A 20,550-nucleotide genomic window follows, 5' to 3' on the forward strand; every position below is an offset into this window, starting at 1 on the left:
ATACTGGGAATCTTCTTATAATAAGGTTCAATAGTTAATACATTAAGTAACAATTAGCATATTTACAGCATTTAATGCTTAATGTTAATTAATAAATAAATGCTTTTTTATTGTTAGATAAAGATTCCAAATGCATTAAATCATGTTAAAGAATTCAACCTTACTGTTAAGTGTCAGTGGTTTGTGTGTTAAAAAGCATTAGCAATTATGTGTTAATGTAACAACTGTAGTTGTTTAAGACAGTGTTAAAAGAATCACACAAAACCTAATTTCGCTTTACTTTTTTTTTTCTAAAGTTAGAGCTCATTAAGGCAAATACAGTATTAGAATAAAAGAAAATGTTTCCAACATAAAGAGAAGTCTTGTGTATGAACTTTGTTTCCCAAGATTCTTGCTTTTCTTGGCATCAGTATGTCAAAACTGTACTTTGACTTTGGCAAGATGAGCGAAAGGAACAGAAATGGATTCCTGATAGCATTTACAACTACAAATGGTCAGAATTTTGCAAAGGCATTCCAAACAAGGTCCTGCGAGCTCACGTGCGAAAATACCATCCACTGATTTCAACTGTGGTTAACTGCTATCCGCTCTTCTCTCTTTCAGCTTGATGAACCAATCATAGAATGACAGGACGTAACCTCGAAGATATTCTCTTATGAAATGTTTGCACATCTCAACCTCAGGCTTTCAAAATCTGCGTGTTATAAAAGAATCAAACAAACACGAGAACACCATTTTTAGATCGGAATTTTATTTGCAACCCTTTTGCATGATTTCACAGCTCCCATTTTCTCCCTTACATCTTTGATTTGCCTTCCTAAAACGCTCAGAGAACGGTCATGCGTTCCACTCAAGGTTAATGGATCTGCAGCCGTACAGATAATCTACGGAGAGAAAGATGACCTCTTGTATTATGAAAGGTTTATTGCTTTGCGGGATCTGACGTTGCCTATTTGGTTCAGTCTATAGCTGAATAGCATTCACCTTTTGGCCTATTGTGACATGCAGTTGCATGAAAGGACAGCGTCTTTGGACGTGCACTGTTCAGCAGAGCCCATTGCAATGAAAAGCCTGTTATCAAATGCTTTACATGCCTATTCTTGTACCCTCTTTGCTGAGTATTTCTGATTTCAACATCTTTTTTAACAAAAGCATCATACAGTTACTACTTTATTCAGATTTTTATATAGTGCAAAAGTCCACACGCTTTGAGGTATTCCGTAAGGTTGTGTTAGAGGGGAGAGCACTAAGTGACCGCCATAAATATGCACAATAAAACACACACTCACACACACCGAGCACATGTGGAATATCTGCAATCAGCATCCAACTGTTCTGCATTCCCTCCCGCCCTGTTAAAAATGCAATTTCTCATGTAGTGGTGAATATGAAAAACAAACACACATGTAAATCACTTCCACCAGTAAATTACCGGAGTCCCGATTGCATCTGACCTTTCACCCTGCTGTCAGTAGACAATTACAAGCGCTCTCTGTGAATGCGGTGCAACCTTGGGATAGGGATGTCAAACGCAACTTCTTGAATTCAAATAGTGCTTCGCAAAATCTGCGAGCTCTGTTTGTGCGGTGTACTTGTCATTTCTCTCATCTCACGGCCTGGGAATTGTTCCCTATGGGTATATGGGCTGCCAACCAGTGACATTTTACAGCAGTAAAACAGCAGTTAATTGGACTTACACATTTAAAAAAAAGAAAAAAAATATTTTAAAGAAATTTAGATAAATTGTGTACAATATTAAGATTTAAATTTACAGAATGTCTTGAATTATTACTTCATTTGATCGCTTTTCTTCCCCTTTTAAGTGAAAACCAATCCTAATGCTTAAAACAAGGAAATATAAATGCTCAATTATATCAGAAAAACTTTCTCTGATATATATGAAATTTGGCTTCAAGTAAATTGATTATAATTTAAAGGTTTTTAGATATTTTTTACTGCAAAAAAAGCTATAAAATAATTGTGTAATAATATAAGACATATAAAAAAATTAAAATAAATAAAATAGCAATGCATAGTGAAAATCTTTTGAAGTTAGATTTTTTTCCATATATTCTTGTCTTTTTTTTTTTAAGGTGTAAGGACTCCCCTGCTTAAAACATGCTTAAAACAAGTCAAATAATTTATGAGTGATGTGAGAAAAAACAAACTTAATTCAATATATATTCTCTGAAAATTGTATGCAATTAAATTAGTCATGCTTTAAAGATACATATTTTTACTAAGACAATATATAATGATATATGTGTAATAATATAAAATACATTTTTTTGCACTAGTGCCAAAGTCAAGTGAATATTAAAAGAATATATCTTTCTTAATTATCTTTCTTAACTCCAATGTCTTTTAAAAATATATTGCAAGATGCTCAGAAAAAGCATATTATTATTATTATTATTAATATTATTATTATTATTATTATTATTATACAGAATCTGGCTTCATGTAAATGTATCTTTTCGAATGATTTTCGTATATTTTTGCTGGACCAAGACAAAAATACTGATTAAAACCATTTTTGCATGTCGAATCGATCACCTCAGCCTTCAAGCAGTCATTATCGTTTAAACAAAACAATTAAGATTCTCAACATCTCTATTCTTTCTCACTATCCATCTCCCTGTCTTTTTCACACACACTCTCTCCTCTGCAGTGCTAAAGTGCTGCATTAATCATCTTAAGTCTCTGGTCAATATGCATGCGAAGAGCAAAGCGGCTCAGCTCTCTGCTTATTTAACGGCTCAGTGCTTTTCCACCTCTGTGGATTAGAGAAGAACGACCTGCATTTACACATTTATTCACTCCACAGAGACCTGCTCATCTTCCACTCTTCCCTATCAGAGAGAGAGTGTGACCTTACCGGCCATCAACGTACTGTGGAAAACACAGTGTTCTCCTGCTTGGCTGGCTGTGTGCACATGTGTGTATACTGCAGTGATACCGCTGGAGAACTCGATGGATTGAAACCACACAGTGGATTAAATTGCTCCGTTATGAAATTGCCCTAAAAGTGATAAGATGAACAGACACAAGGGGAACAGCCTTTAAACATAATGGCAGCTTGACAGACAGCGCAGCACTTAAATTTTAAGAGGCACTTAGGAGCAATAATTGAGTAATGTCTTCACACGCCGTCTTTTTGAAGGGATGCAACAGGCACGCCGTGGCTTTGACAGAACGCAGAACTTTTTTTTTTTTTTTTTAAGTGACGGTCATTGTTTTTAATGCATTCTTTTTTTTCTTTTTTTTTTGTGGGAGGTTCAACCCATCTTCGTTAATTGAAAAGTGCTCTTAAAACTTTTGGAAGTAACTGATTTAAGAGGGCGAGGGTTCAGGTGTGCCTACTCCACACTGATGCGAAACTGGGGCATATGCCAGGTCTGGATTTGACCCAGAGGGTCCCATGCAATTCTAACCATCAGAAAAGGCGGATGCTTGTTAGACGGCATGCTGGGCACAGCAGAGAGCCCCGGTCTGAATGGCGGGGTCAACGGCTGGGCCTGTTTCTTTATGACGGCCTGCTGAGGAGGGAGAAATGAATGGAGAGCAATGGAGGGAAGCCTGACACACAGGGCGAAAGAGGCCCAATAAGTGGTGCGTGTTGACAACAGGGTCTGGTCAAAGGCCATTTCAGTTAACGGCATCCCAAACACACAATGCCCCATGCTTTCACAACCCACATGGCCAAGTGAATGGGATTGACCAGCTGATAGGAGGTCATGCCGTAATTACGATCCAATTTTTACCTGCAGTGCTCTTTATCCTCAGGTGGAACTCGGTCGTGAAGATCGCTCATGTATAACGGCCCATGTTGAATGGGTGATCTCCAAATGAAAACCCCATTGCATGCATGTAAAATTCAGAGGCTCTAATTCAGGCTTTTAAGAGGCCGTCCCGGATGCTTGCAGGATGCCCCGAAGCAAGCGCAATCTGTGCACAGAGTCTTCAAACGCATCAACCTGGGACTTGTTGTGGATGCAAAAGTGACGAAAGGAAAGGTTTTTAATCTTCCCGTGAGCCTCTTTACCCTAATTTAGGCTGTTTTGGTGTACATCTAAAAGGCAAGCGATAATACAATAACCTAATGGGTGCTCATTTACTACGATGACCTATATTAACACAGCAATGAGACTCTATGACGGGCTCTTCCTGTAATGAGAAGCTGAGAGTTTTTGGGAGAGCTTTGCTAAATCCCGTCCCATTACAATATGAAATTAATCGCAAAAAGAGCAATTATATCAATATGGTCTTTTGTCATTAGAGAGGACACACCTGCCACAAGCTGTCAGGGTGACCTGGGTAATGGCGCACGGAAACGCACCAGTCCTCCATCACCAAAATTACTCGGGCTTGACCCCTCACAATGGGCAGCGACAATGCAAACGTAATCTCTTAATCCGCAATCCTGATTGGGAACACCTTTCAGTTATGATTGCATTATAATGGACAGCCAGAGAGAGTGCGAAGACATTGAAATACAAGAGAGCGGGGAGTCATTTTCCTTATCCGTCTATCCCAACCGAGGTCCCTGGACCAATCAGAAATGATTAGAGAATTATATTGACATCGTTCCACCAACCAGGTCCGGTATCAGTGCTCTGAGCCCTACTCATACTGTCAAAAATCACTGGCTGGAGCCAAGCACACCTTCCACTCCAATTAAGACCTGCATCCGATCATCAGAGCTCCATCCTTAATCTCATAATACCACACTCACACAGCACAGGTGCAGATAAGACCGCCACAGGTGTATCTGAGGGAAGAGGAGAGGGGGAAAAAAAGAAGGGGAGATGGAGATTTTGAAAGGTGACAAAGTTCAGGGATTAAAGTGAGAGAGAGAGAAGCATTTCTGTTTATGGAAGAGAGAGTGAGGTAACAGGTGGAATGGTGATGGGGGACTGTGGGAGGATGCTGCAGTTATAAATCCCCTCTTGAGTGCTGCGTGAACAGCTTTGAGAGTAAAGGGCTTTAGGTATTACCGTCATATGCATTAATGATGATCCATCAGTCACCTGGTTATTCACAAATTTACCTCAGTACACTGGGGGTGCAAGTCAATTTCACAAATAAATAGAAAGAAACATCAAGTACCACTTTAAACATTTTGAAAAGCAGAGATGTTGATCTCGTCTCATATGCATCTTTTGATTTCAAACCCAAATGTTTTCAATCTACTGCAACAATAAAGGACTTGGACTCACTGTTCCAATACTTTTGGAGGTGTGTGTGTGTGTGTGTGTGTGTATAAACAAATTATTTTCAGTACTACAGTATGAGCAGTATTTTATTAAATATAAATTTTGTGATAAAACTTTTTTTTTTCTTCATGTAATAGAAGTCAATGAAAAGCAATGTTGTTTTGGACCTCAGTGACTTACTGTACAAGTTGAAACATTCTTCAAAATATCAAAAAAAATAGTTCTGCAAAATAGTGTAAGCCATGCAGGTTTGGAATGAGTACATGGTGACATAATGTTTATTTCTGCATAAACTGTCCCTTAAAACAAATGCACACACTCCCTTGGTGATTCAGTAAGTATGTTTTGTGCCTCAGTCTTAAAGTAAACTTTCCTCTGACCAGATTGCTTTTGCTTTGAGGCATCTGCACATGAGCTCGCAGCTAAAAGCCCGAATTAGAAGCCGTGAATGTTGCATGTTTACAAGACCCTTACAGACAGGAGCTGTCAGGTTCTCAAAGCCCACCAGAGGACCTCCGTCATGCAAACAGTGGAGACTGCTGCCACCCGCTGGGGGCACACAGTGAGGCAGCACTGCGGCCTGCACTTCTGTGTCTGTTATTGGATTAAAACATTCCACACTGAACAGTAAAGCAGGATAAAGCACTGAGCCACAGATCAGTAGATGTTCAGATCATGGGGAAGCTTCACTAATATGATCCAGGTTGATAATTTCTATTGGTTATTGGTAAGTGAAATTAACACTGCTTGCTGTGGCCAATTCAAGTGTGTAAATTTGAGAAATGGCCAGACAGAGACCAAAAGTGATGTTGCAGTACTACTGTTCTCATAGGACTAGATTACTTTAATGTTACTCATTATAAAAAAATAAAACTAAAGTGTGAGGATCTGATTGTTTGTAGACATTGCTACAGTGTATGCGATGAAAACCTGTCTTGCTGGTCTAAAAGTAGGGGAGAACAGAGATTGATGTAAGACTGTCACTTTAACCACACTAAATAAATAAATAATAATAATAATATATGAGGTAAAGGGATTCCTGTTATACATGGCCAACACTCTCTTGAAGTTTCTGTGTACAAATATAAAGATAGAAAAAGAGGTATAAATCATGGTTTCATTTGTAATCGTGTTATTAAATGTTAGTTGGCAGTAACATCTGTATCAACCAAAGCTCGTAAAATCTGACAAGTTTAATTTGATGTACCACTACCAAGTTTGTGTCAGTGAGTCTTGAAAGAAGTCTCTCATGCTCACCAAGGCTGCATGCATTTGATCAAAAATGCAGTAAAACAGTACTTTCGTTAAATATTATTACAATTTCAAATAACTATTTTTATTATTTATTCTGATGGCAAAGTTGAATTTTCAGCAACCATTACTCCAGTCTTCAGTGTCACGTGATCCTTCACAAATCCTTCTCTATTTATTTGTATTATTAATGTTGAAAACAGTTTTGCCACTTAGTATTTTTTGTGATACCTTTTTTCAGATTTCTTCAAAGAATAGAAAGTTCAAAAGAACAGCACTTACTTGAAAGAGACATTTTCTAAAAGTCTTTACTGTCACTTCTGACCAATTTAATGCATCATTGCTGAATAAAAGAATAATTCAAACTGTATTTAAAAAGACATAAAAACAGTAATATCATGAAATATTATTGCAATTTAAAAATAACTTTTCTATTTTAATATATTTTCAAATATAATTTATTTCTGTGATGCAACGCTGAATTATCAGCATCATTACTCCAGTCTTAAGTGTCACATGATCCTTCAGAAATTAATCTTATCCACCTATTTTTAGTTTGTTGTGCAGCTTAACTAATTTTTTATTTTATTTTTATACTTTTTTTTTCAGGATTATTTGACGAACAGAAATTTAAACAGAACAGTAATTATTTCAATTATAAACCATTTTCTAAATAGTTATGTAAATTTTTTTAAGGTTGAGCATTGGAAGCAAAATTTGAAGATGCAAAGTCTACGGTGAACAGCATGAAAACAACAGTTACTACAATAATAACAACAACAACAAAAAAACGACTACAACTCTTCCTGCTCGTCCTTTCTGTGGCATCAGTATCTTATCCTGGCGGAAGCGGCTCACAGTCATTCCCTCCGCCTCCTCATCACAGTCTCAATATGTCACCCATGTCCCGCTGCTACCTTTCCCTTCACCCCATAAATAAGATATACAGCCTTGTCTCCACACTCAGCTGTCATCATCTAAATTCATACGGCTCACAGGAGACACTCAGCATTGTTTCACAACGACCGCCCAAAGGAGCGCACACTGTGTCCAGATAATGCACATACACAATTGGGCAATGTGCATTATAGAAGTGGATTAAGAGCATTCACCGAAGTGGCCCGAGGGCACCTCCAGAATTAAACGCTTCGGTTGATCTGAATCAAAACTATTTTTATCTCTTGTGGTTCTTCTCCTTCGGCAGGCTGCAGGACGCGGGGTCAAATGACTAACAGGTTGGTGGACAAATCAGACGCAATGAAACTGTTGATCACCAGCTTTCGATTGGCTAAACAAAAATATGTGACTACAATATGCCAAAAAAGTGAAATACACCAGGCTTTAGCGTCTACAAACAGACTTGAGGTGAAGTAAAGTGTGTGTGGATTTGTTGGGCCGGCCTCCGCGGTGATCTAGTGATAATCCACTCCTCTCAGCAGCAAATGAGGTACAAAGAGCGAAAGAGAGAGTGAACTGGAGAGAGGGTGGCCTCAAGCAGTGATTACTCTATTTAATTCAACATGGTTTCTGAGGCATGAAACATGCTCAGCCCATAAATGACTTCCTCCTCTTCTCTCCTGTCTCCTTCAGAGCCGCTCTAGCCTGCGGACCGAGGCTCCTGCACCTGATCGTATCTGCCTCTCTCTCCTCACTTACAAAAGAGAAGCCATAATATGGAGATGGATATTAGGAGCACATTGGTCTGATTCCCCAGGCTAGAGCACATCTGTGAAGAAGAATATAAATACATTTTACACAATAGCATGTTCACTGATACTATAGAGTGAATGTAGACCAGCGTTTCAAACTTCTTGAGTTCGAGAGTCCTCAAATAACCCTAAAATAAAGACAACTATCAATTTTGAAGCAGGCCTAAACATATTCATACTATGTGATTTTATATATATATATATATATATATATATATATATATATATATATATATATATATATATATATATATATATATATATAGGTATGTTTTTTGTTTCAGATAAACTGGAAACAAACTTTTGGAATTTGAAGATCAAGGTAAATTGTACTTCATTTGTGTACCGGGAAACATACAAGTATCTTCTGTTGCTTACGAAGGGCAGAACTAAAAGGAAAAAAATTATATTTCAACAAAATAAGACAAATTTGGCCATCTTCATTGTGTTCAAAAGTTTTCACCCCCAGCTCTTAATGCATCTTGTTTCCTTCTGGAGCATCAGTGAATGTTTGAATCTTTTTAAATAGTTGTGTTTGAGTCCCTCAAATGTCCTCAGTCTGAAAAGATGTATCTCAAAATCATAAAGTCACTGCTGGAAAGGGTTCAAATATGCAAAGATGCTGGAAAACTGAAGAATCTGCAGGACTTTAAAGATTTTTCTGAAGAACGCTGCTCAGTTTAACTGTTCAGAACAAACAAGGGACTCATGCACAACCATCACAAAACAGAAAGACAGCCGAGGATCATCAGGTAACAGCACACAGTACTAAGAACCAAGGGTTCCCAAACTTTTGAGTAGGGTTATTTTAATAATTTCAGCATTTTTTTTTGTCTTGTGGACTAAATGTTAATATCTTTTATGCACAATATCTTAATCAGGACAGTACTAAATAAAAAATAACATGCATTTAGTATGATCTCTCTTATTTTTTGAAAATTACTCATATTTTCACAGATTCTGCAAGGGGTGCCCAAACTTTCGAGCCCCACTGTATATAAATATAAGAGACATTTTTCTATAAAATAAAGGAGAATAAAGGAAAATAAACACACTTATATTTATACAATTATCATAATTACAATAAGTTATATTAAGTGTTTGTACATTTTCCTTTACTAAATCAGTTATCTTTTAAAATATGTAACTTATATGATTTATTCAATATAATGAATACATAAGTTATTACGTAATTTGCATGAAAATATTTCTGAAAAAATATGTACTAAATGATCTGTTATATAAAATATCAGAGCAATATTATTTTAACACCATACATATATTTTATTATAATAGTACATCAATTATTATATATGCATTTAATATATGATAAAGGAATATTTATATGATTCATGTATGTATATATATATATATATATATATATATATATATATATATATATATATATATATATATATATATATATATATATATATACATAAACTTCATATATACTGATTTTTTTTTCTCTCTCTCTTTACATTTCTTGCTGGGCCCCTAGTGGATCCCTGGGCCCCAATTTTGAAAACCCCTGGAGTACAGAACTACAGAAACATGTTTGAGAGAGCACTAGGATGTCAGTTACACAACATACAGTGTGTCTTTTCCTCAGCAGATGCATGTTACAGCATACATAGATTCTCACACCCTATTAATTACGAAAAAATTGCTGACAAACCAGACGAGCCGATCAGAGACGCATATGAATGGGCAGGCCTGTAATTGGAGCCTGGTGTATGTGAGCGGCTTATCTTACCCTTACAAACACACGGTCCTGCCCTGACCTCACAGGGGCTCCGAGGTGTCATGTTCTGATCCGCTCTCACCGGCATTCCTGCTCTTTTCACTTGACTTGACAGTGTTTTGTGGTGAATCGCATAATTAACACAGGGATCTACAGAATTCAGTGACTAAACAATTACTTCTCCCCTCCTATCCTCTCTTAATTCCTTCCTGCGGCCAGGGGTTTCGGCCTGGCTGGACAAACACAATGGCCTGTCATGTCAGGACAGCGCCGGCTGGTGGGCCGGTGGCTGAGAGGGAGGGCACATTCAGCTCCAATGGACGCCGCATGCTGAGACTCAGGGATATGCACTGACACAGAGGTGACAGCTCAGAGAGGGAGAAACAGAGAAAGACACAGCAGGGGAGCGGCATAATTAACGTCACTTGACAAACACAGAGTCAGATGAGACTGAGAGAAAGTTTATCACACAAGTACGCTAGCCGTGAAACACCTGCGGCTTGCAAGAGCTGCAATGTTTTACAGCGACCTGTGAAATACACTCACTGCAACACTCGCCTCGATCCAAATGTACAGCATTCTGCTCCCAGACAATGTGTCGGTGAATTCACAGAGCAACTGTGTCTCAACAGGTAGGAACAAATCCTGCAGGAATGAAGAGAAGGTGGAGAAGAATACATGCGGGTTGGTGAATGTGGTTAATTAGAGCTGAATTACCTGGCTCTGGGTCCCCTGCGCTGTCCTCTCATTTCCGCTGTAATCCCACCAATCGGGTGGTGGTTAAGCTTCGGCCCCCAGGACGTACGGCTGTTCCTGCCCTTGGTGCATTCTTTCAACAGCTCATTTACTTCTGCAATGTAACTAGGCTTTGGAAAAGGGGGTAATCCCTAACACCCCCACGCCCACCCTCCCGATCAACCGCTCAGACCCCCAGTGCTAACTCTATGCACCCATGAGCTAAGGTATTTTAGCAGGCCGTTACAAAACATGATGCTAGCTTTATATATTGGGAGTTTGAAAGAGTGCAAGTAACCAATGCAAACATTAAGGGGCTTTTTAGCTACACAGTAAGGCAATTTGTTCGCTACACTGATGATCTGTTTGTTTTTCTAGCATTAATCTTCTCAAATGAGATTTGTGTGAGGAATTGAGCTGCTAGGAGTCTGATTTGCAGCTAGGAAGCATTTTCTGGCACATTAAGGATAGGCCACACACTTTTCCATTGTTTTTATATGGAAACATGAGCTAAACGGATGAATTTAACCATTGCCCTTCTGTCTAAAAATGCCATTCTGTATTCAGAGAAAGCTTAACTTAAACTTAACTTAAAAAATAAAAAATCTTTGGACCTTGTTTTACTGGTTTACCTCGTCTTGCATATTTTAATTGTGATTAATCACATCCAAAATAAAAGTTTTTGTTTACATATGTGTGTGTACGGTGTATGCTTATCATGTATATATAAAGACACACACATACAGCATAGATTTGGAAAATATTTACATGTGTATATTTAAATATCAATTATATCATTTAACAAATAATGTAACATTTTTCTTAAAAGTATACATGCATGTGTGTCGATATATATACATAAATATTCACAGTACACACACATTATGTAAACAAAAACTTTTATTGTGGATGCGATTGATCATTTGACAGCACTAATAAATACATTTTGTCCACACAGTGAAAGTCACAGAGTCAAAAAGGTTTAAATAGACTTTAAGGTACGCCAATAACATCTTCAGTTTGGGGTGAACTATCCCTTTAATAAATCTATGTCTATGATACTTCCTGCTTTGCTCTACACCAGGAATTTACAACATTGTTATTTTTACATTCAGCCTCAAGCAACAGGTGTTTCAACTAAATTAGCTTCCCCAACCCTTTTCAGACCGTTTAATCACCTTCCTTAAATTTCCCAATTCACAAACCTGAGAGGTTGCGCACAATCCAGTCAAGTTCCCTACTGCTTCAGCCTGAAGAGTATGGATTACCTTAATGGCATCCTGGATCTAGGGAAACAATACTGTGTAACTGTGCAGGGACACTTTTTAGATGGGGGTGGGTCTACACTGGATCATTAAGGGGATTTAGACTTTGCAGTGGGAGACATTGTAATGAGGTACAGATGTAAAAAAAAAAAAAAAAAAAAAAAATAGAAGCCAGTTCAGGACGTCTCTGCTGATGATTAGCGGAAGAGGTGAGAGGTGATGACCCCTCGACACCCAGCAGTCAGGTGAGCATGTGCAGTCAGCTGAGGTGTAATGCACACTGTTCCTCATCTTTTCTCACTTCATTCACACAGACTAAAACAGTAAAGTGACAAACATCCTCATAATGAAACCGGATCTTTTCAGTTTCAAAAAGACAACCAGCAGGAAATACACTGCTGCCTAAAGCTAAACCAGTTTTTTTTTTGTTCTACAATAAAATCAACACTATTTTAAAGACTTTGGGGAATGCAAAACTCAAGACTTCCAAGAAAACAAAATACTGCTTTTTAAAAAAAAAAAAAAAAAAAAAAAAAAGTCATCAGTGGATCACAGCAGGCTCTCTTATTCAGCAGCACTCACATGAAAGTTTGACTTGTTTAACGTTATTCCGCCCTCTTGTGCTACTCCACCGACATAACCACTCACACCTCTAAAACACCATTGAACACCTTAGTTGTTCAATCCACCCTATTTTTAACTTAGAATTTCCAGTCTCATCAGCTTCCAGTTATTTTAGCAGTACAAAAACAGCCTGCTTGATACTGAAAAGCAAAATATGAGGTTTTATCGTAATCATAAACTCACTGGTTAGTGGTGCAAAGAGTTTTTAGAAAGCAACTTTAGAGTTATCCTAAGGTTTCCCATCAGCAGGTGGGTTCTAGAAGTAAAAATACCATACATTTTTCCTATGGAGGAATTTATTTATATTTATTAACGTATAAACCTTTGAAGACAGGCCTACTGTGAGTCAAGGTTGATCAGTTGCATCTGCTTTAGTTAAAGCCACCAGCATGCATTATTTCAACCTTTTTAAATTACTGTTCAACAGCAGAATTCCAGAAAAAAAAAAAAAAAAACTATGATCCTATTCTTGAACTACTTAAGCGTTTGAGTATGTATGTATATACACCCGTGTGTTTGTCCAATTTTTTTAAATCAAAAGCGTGTACCATAATTCATCTCAGCTGGTCAGCCCGATTGATTTCATGGTTTTTAACTCTTAAAAACAGAGAGAGAGAGAGAGAGAGAGAAAAAAAATCCACTTGGGAAAAATACTCTTAAGGTCTCTGACAAAGTGAACAGACACTAGAGGTTACCTGAAGGTATATGCTTTGGTAAAGCCATTATTTTAGCTTGGTGTTTGGCAGTGGAAATTCTGGTGAAAAGACTACATTACCCATGATTTTGCTAAGAAATTGCATCCAATCAGAGAATCATGAGAAATATACCACAACAAAAATGAATGGGGAAAGTGCTCCTGAAACCGGAAGTGCACTGTTGTATTCTACAGCTGCAAATGAATTGGAAGTTTCACACTTTCACAGAAAATAGCCTATTTGATAAAACATAAGGTGGACAGAAGTCTCCTCAAAACAATCAGTAAGTTCAGAATGATTTAAGATGTGAACCCTTCATTCCCCTCCTGGAACTTTGTGAGATTACATTTCAAACACAAGCAAGTCATTGTGTTAACATCAAACTTTAGCAATCCTTTATTGAGGAGAACATTTTATTCACTGTTTGCTACTGAAACATCATCACAACATCATACTGGGGACGTTCATTACATGGGCTCATCGGGTGGTTAGAGAGAATCCGAGAGAAAGAGAGGAAGGACATGAGAGCAAGAGAATCCGATCACACTCTCCAAAACACACGGGACAGTAGTTTCCCCCTCTGGCCAAACCCTCTCTTCTTAAGCCAACACGCTTGGAATAAATAAAATACTTTGTCTCAATTATTCTATGCATCAAAAATTGTTGATATACACAACGCAAATGAATGTCCTTGAGCACTCACCGCACAAAATATATCTCTTTACCATCTCGAATGGAAACTGACTCAATCTATTCGTCCTAAAATGAAACTTTCCAGCATATGGCTACAAGTTATATGTATCAGAAGAGGGGAAAACTGCAAAAATATATATACACATACATAATCATCTCATAAAATTCAATTAAACACTCATTTTAAAGCTACACACCAGAGCAGGTGAAGTCGATGAATAAACGAGCAAAAACTAAAAAAGGAGGAAGAAAAGGCCTCCAGAGCATGTCTGTGTCCGATGATCGCACAGCGCAGGAAAAAACTCACATGTGAAGTACATGGAGTAAGAACGTGAATGTATACGATGAAGCTAATCAAACAATAAAAGCATTTATGAAAGGTTTACGCATGAACATGTACAAATGGGTGTGTGAGGGTGTATGTATTGTGTATCAGTGTGGAAAACTGGGGTACATACATTCATTCATAGCCAACTGTCCTGTAAGTACACCCCTACAGCATGGTTCACCTTTTACAGGCACGGTTCAAAAACAATCCTACATTAAGGATTACCCAAAAAAAAAAAAAAAAAAAAATCAGAACCACTCATAATGAATATTCAAGTACCTATCAGCCAGTCAGAGGAGAGAGCGTCCCCTCCCACTTTTTAACTCCACTGTTAAAACAGAAGAAAATATATATAGCTATATACACATACATATTTCTGCAATTTCACTTTAGAATTACTCTACTTTTTCATAGCTTCTCTTTCATATAGATTTTATTATTATTATTATTTTGTTTAGTTTTTGTAATCAAATGTGAGTGCAATCAAACAATACCAATTTAGCCATATAATCTGTAAAGTTAAAAATGCTGAGTCAAAATGATAGAGGGGGAAACTATTTGAAATTTGACTTTTGCAAGAGAAAACCACAAACCAGAAGGCAAGCTGATGGGGAGAGCAGGGAATGAAGAGTGCTGCGAAAGAGAGAAGGAGTTCAGTTTTTATGTACTGTCTCTGAGGCGACTGTGAGGAAGTCTCCAAATTCATAGCGGGTTCGCAATAATCTCCTGCTGTCAAGATTACGTCTTAAGACTGTCCTGGGATTTTTTTCTTTTTTAATTTTCATGTTTAACAGCAAGCACCAAAATGAATGCCACTAAAGGAAAGTTGCCTCTGCCCCAAAAGAGAAAAAGAAAAATCCACAACAGATACATTAGATTTCTGTGGCTGCCGTCCAGATGGTGGGATAGAGCCTGTTAAGAGTCGCAGGGTTAAAGAAGAGGGCGGCAGAAACTGTGAACAAGAAGATCATGCCTCCAAAAGCTGCACATGCGTGGTGTGAAGGGGTTCAAAAAGAGCAGTGTCTGAACGAGGGTCCCCGTCCCCCTCAGAGCTCACTGGCCCCGCCCTCCTCCAGCTGAGTTCAGAGTTCATGTCTCCAAATTAGCATCCAACAACTTCTGTGTAATGGACACAGATCTCAGGAGGGATGGGGTTGTGGAGTAAAAATAAATCTCTCTACCATACAATGCAGTTCTTTAAAAAACAAAAACAAAAAACAATTCTGTAGTTTTATCTTAAAAAAAAAACAAGCGTATATATTCCCAGACTCGTCGTTTAACATTTCCTATGACGCTCTCCGAATTGAAACCAAAAAGTGTGTGAGCAAGGGTTTTCTTGTGTGAACTGAGGACATTCTCATGTGGTTCAGAAGCCGTTGGCTGCTCGGGCTACCAGGGGTCGTCCAGGTCACCTCCGCTCTGTGACAGGGAGAAAACAAGAAAGGGAAAAAAATGAGCAAACAGAGAAAAATTAAAAAGGGTAAAACACTCACTAGAGACAACTGGGGACGAAAACAGAAACAATGAAACGTTTGAGGGTGGGAAAGACAAGAAAAGGAGAGAAAGGAAGATTTCCGAATATTCTAATTCCATGTAACAGAAAATAGAGCACTGACTTAGTTTAAAAGAATTAAGTTTAGGGTCAGTAAGATTATTATTATTATTATTAATTTTGAAAAATATAATACATTTATTAAGGATGTAATATTTAAGAATACTACTGTATTTTAGATCAAATAAATGGTGAACATAAAGGGCATTCTCATTCTCAACAATGTTTTTCCAAATTCATCAAATACAGACCCCAAACTTTGAAACCAAACCAACAGGTGACTCAAATGTAGACAGTGGGCCAATAACATTAAAAACAGCATACAACCAAAATAGGATAAACCCAACATAATAATATATGTAATCATGAAAAGATACTACAAAAAAAAGGGTGTGAACAAAAAAATAAACCCTACAAGGCCTGGGCAACATTCTTTTTACGGATTTAAATTGCATTTCCATCCGATAGGAAAACTCACTTTTTCCCTGCTTTTAAACGATTAAAGCACATTTGAAGCTCACTTACCTCAAGCTTCCACTAACAAGGCTCATGACTAAGAACATAAGCTATAAAAAGCACTCTTGAGACTATCAGTATTCTGTGTGGTGTGTGTCATCTCAAATTTAATAATGAATGGGAGCAAAGACAGATATCAATAGTTGAATTTGATTTATTTTGAACTTCAGCATGAAACAAAATGAATACAAACCTTTGCCCAGGAAAAAAATAAAAAAAATAAAATCAAAACCCAAGGCAGCAAATGCTGCTCTATGGACACTTAAGCTTTGATTCTGCTGAGCCTGTATATTATTAACATTAGATTAATATAACAATGGCAGCATTATGCATGCACTTACGCTAACTCTTAAGAGGATTATACAGTTTTGTGTTATGCATTAACTTCCGAATCAAAAAAAAAAAAAAAAAAAAAAAAAAAAGAGTAATCAGGTTTAAATGGCTTGATAAAACCATCCAAAGAAAACAAAACTAAAGCAGTTTGGAACATCAGATATTTTGCGATATGACAATTCACATTGACAGAATTCAGCTTGCTTTCCAAAAACTCGGGTCATAAGAATGAGATAAGAAGCCCTGTGCAAATACTGCAGTGTACAGACATTCATGAATGATCATTGAGCAGCGTTGCTTAATGTGTAGAATATTGCATTAAGTCCATCTAAAGGTAAAGCATTCTGTATTGATGATTGCATCAGCAAAACCGCCGAAAGGAGAATTTTGCAAGAACAAATGATTGTGTAAGCTTCTGTAATCTCATATGGTCCACGCTTATAAAGCCAGTGCATTTCCATTTTGTGCTTCTTCCTCAAGGACACACCTGGATAGTAGTTAACTGTGAACACTCAAAGAGCAGACACAGGACAATCATATTCGAGAGGTCAGCTCAAATTATAAACCGATATGAAAGATATGGAGAGAGAGGAAAATACACACATACACAACATTAGAGTTCCCTTTTAAATGGTGAAATAATTGCTTTTGATCAGTTAATCATCTCACATTTCAAACAGCTGATTCACATACACACAAACACACTACATAAAGAGCATAATAGAAGCTAAGCTGTACCTGATGTTTACTACAGTATAACTATGATCAGCCACTAAACAACCCAGGATAAGGAGTACACATGCATCGCATGGCACAGTTGTGTGTATTCTTGGCACAGCCCAGATTGTCCACATAAACCATTGCTATTTCAAATGTTTCACTAAATACATGGGTAAACTCTTTGGGTGTGAAATGGTGATGAAAAAATCATTCAGGGGTAACAGTGTTCAAATCTACTTAAAGGGACAGGTCTCCAAAAATTCATTATTTACCTTCATGTCATTCCAAACCTGTATAACTTACTTTTGCAGAACACAAAAAAAGATATTTTGAACAATGTTTTTCACCTATGTAATTAAAGTCTTTGCACAACGACTTTGTACAAAAAAAAAGAAAAAAAAGGTAAATAATAAATAAAAATATAAGACAAAAACACAAGAAAAAAAACAAAACTAAACCAAACAAAAACTAAAAACACAACAAAAAGACAAAAACAACAACATAAAACTAAACTAAACAAACTCTAAAAACACAAACAAAACAGACAAAAACACATAAAAAAGATGCATAAACCTTCCAAAATATCTTTGTGTGCTATAGAATAAAGCCATTATGACTGGAATGAACTTAGGGCGAGTACATGACAATTTTTATGTCTAGGTGGACTCTCTCTTCAACTCTTCATTAGATTACACCTCCATGTCTCATTTTAAAAACACTAGGCTAAGTGCAGAGATATGGGAAAGTGCTTACTGCAGACTGAGCTGGGATATGCCAAGGTTAAACTCACTTGCAGTTGCAGAGCAGGTTTTTAGTGATAAGAATTCTGCGCAAAACTTCCTTTGTATGCGACTTCTACTGTTTACAGGGCTCACAAACACAAACATCCACCCAAAGTGCTATTACAAATCCATAAAGACAACCAAAAACCTGCACTGGAAGTGCTCTAAAGAGGAAGACTGCCAAAAGCAAACTAGCAATCTAGGCAAGAGATCTGGTCTGGGGAAAAGGGTTTGATAGCAGGGCTGGGTTTGGTGGGTACTAAACAGGGTCATGCAGTGGGGGCGCCGGAGAGCTCGTCCAAAGACTGTGACGTAGCTGCTTCGTCCTGTCCCTCCTCAGAGCTGAGGGGTTCAGTGGCCGGGGACGGAGGGGGCGAGGGAGGTTCCTCCTTGGGGTCAGTCCGTGTCGTGGCGTAAGTGGACAGCGCTTGCTCCAGCACTTGGCGGTATTCGCCTCGGTGACTGAGCCGGAACTGTCGTAGTGCCTCCAGCAGGTGGGCGGCAGCGGAGCTGCCCTCTTCTTCCTCCTCACCGCCGACTGCTCCTCCCTGGCTGTCCTGGTGCAAGACGCCAGTGTCAGTGGACAGAGCAGGTTAAGAGATCCCGCTAAAAGCGGGCCACCTGCCCTTGACCTTACACTGCCTTTTCATTTAGAAAGCAGCACGCTTGAGGAGCGATAAAATGTGGTGAATGTGTGTTCGTCTGTGTGTGCGCGCAAGGGTACAAAAGATGCAGGTGCTTGTCAACACACATCTCTTCTCAAGTCTTAGAGCAATAAACTCACTGAAGTAAGCATTACCAAGATGCGGACATACAAATACAAACGGTCAGAGTGGCACAAGCACAGACGGACGAACAAAGCCAAGGCCTGCACAAAAAGCCTTGCATTTAAATCTTAAATGCAGAGGCACTGCTTTTAAAGATAAATGGTGTTTGGGTGTTTAATCTGCCCTATATATAAATCTATCTCGGAGTACCAGTTATGCTTCCCTAAGTAGGACGTTTGCTAATCACTTGCTAAATGTATCACTCTCAAATGATTGAGGCAGTAAATGTATGCATGAATGCGTCACCTAGACCTATATTAAGTCAAAATAATTGCAGGTGTTATACATTAAAAGTACTGTAAGACGATAAGTAAATAGACGGACTTAAGTCCAAGCAAGACTGAAGTGACCTTTTGTTCTGTTCTTATAAGATAAAAACAGCAAGGAAAAACTCACCCCATCTTCTTCTCTGTGTGGGTTTAGCCTGTTGTAAGCGGCCTCAATTACACTACGTCTGGATGACAGAAGAGAGACATTAGACAGAACTCAAAAACAATACTGAAGATAATAGTGAGAAGTGTATATGATCCATAGCAAAACCAGATGTTCTAAATTGAAAAACCACTTTTTTGAACATTATATAGGGGGGTGGTAAAAAACATTAACCACTGCAATATTATTAGCTCTAAATTCAAATATATAAGGGCCTTCTTCACAATATTTATATAATCTAGTATTATGTTTTATTGAATTATAACAACATTAAAAAAGAGATACAATTTCCACATAAATAAAATACAATTCTGGATTATACCAATTAACTAGTAATAATTTTTATGTTACTAACCATATTTGAGATGGTTGAAATTAAAACTTTATACAACTGTCTCTAAATGAATGAGAAATAAAATAGACTGCTACAAATTTAGGCATCACAACATTACAATGTGTGTAAAATACAACATGCGTAACAGTGTTCAATAAGAAAAATATTACATTAACGACTGAAGTGCAAAACATAGAATAAAAAGAATAGGCAGAAATAACTACTATTAATCAATATATGATCAATACTAACATATGCGTGTCTGCGGTTTACCAGCCCTAACAACAAGGACAAATGTAACTTAAGTTTGGACCCCTACTTGCTAGCGAGACCACCACCCGGTGGCAGGTTGGGGATGCTCTCAGGACGAAGGTTGTGCATGATATGGCTTAGATCTGGGATGCCCTCCTCCCCTGACTTCTCCATAATTTCTGCAGAGAGAGACAATTATATTACACATGTAGGGCAACAAACTGCTAATGGAAGCCTGGAGTGTTTCCTCCACTGTAATTGCTGCTGTGAAACCTTAGAATGGTGTAGGCACAGGATCAACCATCGCACTTATCAAGACAGTGTGAGAAAAATAATATCCGGGCAGAGAAAGAACGCCAAACAGGTTTCATCACAGCTGTCCCAACTACATGTCAACTGGAAAAACACTAGAATCGTTTTCAGAATGAATATAGTCCCCATCCAGGAAAGATCCTACGAGCCTCCGGATAGTTTAGAACATGCCAGAATGTTGAAAGAGAAGAACCAGAGGGAGAAGAAGAGAACTGCAATCCAAACAGTGC

The 20,550-nt window shown here is 37.9% G+C and overlaps 1 protein-coding gene across 4 annotated transcripts in view; it reads right to left on the reverse strand.

Moving 5' to 3' along the window:
* Positions 1-13,606: 13,606 nt before the first annotated feature.
* The window catches only part of LOC113111557 (protein phosphatase 1B-like), a 29,707-nt gene continuing 22,763 nt past the window's right edge, over positions 13,607-20,550 (reverse strand). For 3 of the 4 annotated variants that reach the window (XM_026276382.1, XM_026276380.1, XM_026276381.1), the window contains 3 exons: positions 20,076-20,187; positions 19,387-19,444; positions 15,891-18,720 (listed from right to left, as the gene is read on the reverse strand). In XM_026276382.1, the coding sequence (XP_026132167.1) occupies positions 18,433-18,720; positions 19,387-19,444; positions 20,076-20,187 (458 nt within the window). In that variant the 3' untranslated portion in view covers positions 15,891-18,432. Of the gene's footprint in view, positions 15,680-15,890; positions 18,721-19,386; positions 19,445-20,075; positions 20,188-20,550 lie in introns of those variants that run through there. The other variant, XM_026276383.1, reaches the window with a different exon arrangement.

The sequence above is a fragment of the Carassius auratus genome, chromosome 12 (genome assembly GCF_003368295.1).
Source record: "Carassius auratus strain Wakin chromosome 12, ASM336829v1, whole genome shotgun sequence".
Classification (NCBI taxonomy): Eukaryota; Metazoa; Chordata; class Actinopteri; order Cypriniformes; family Cyprinidae; genus Carassius; species Carassius auratus.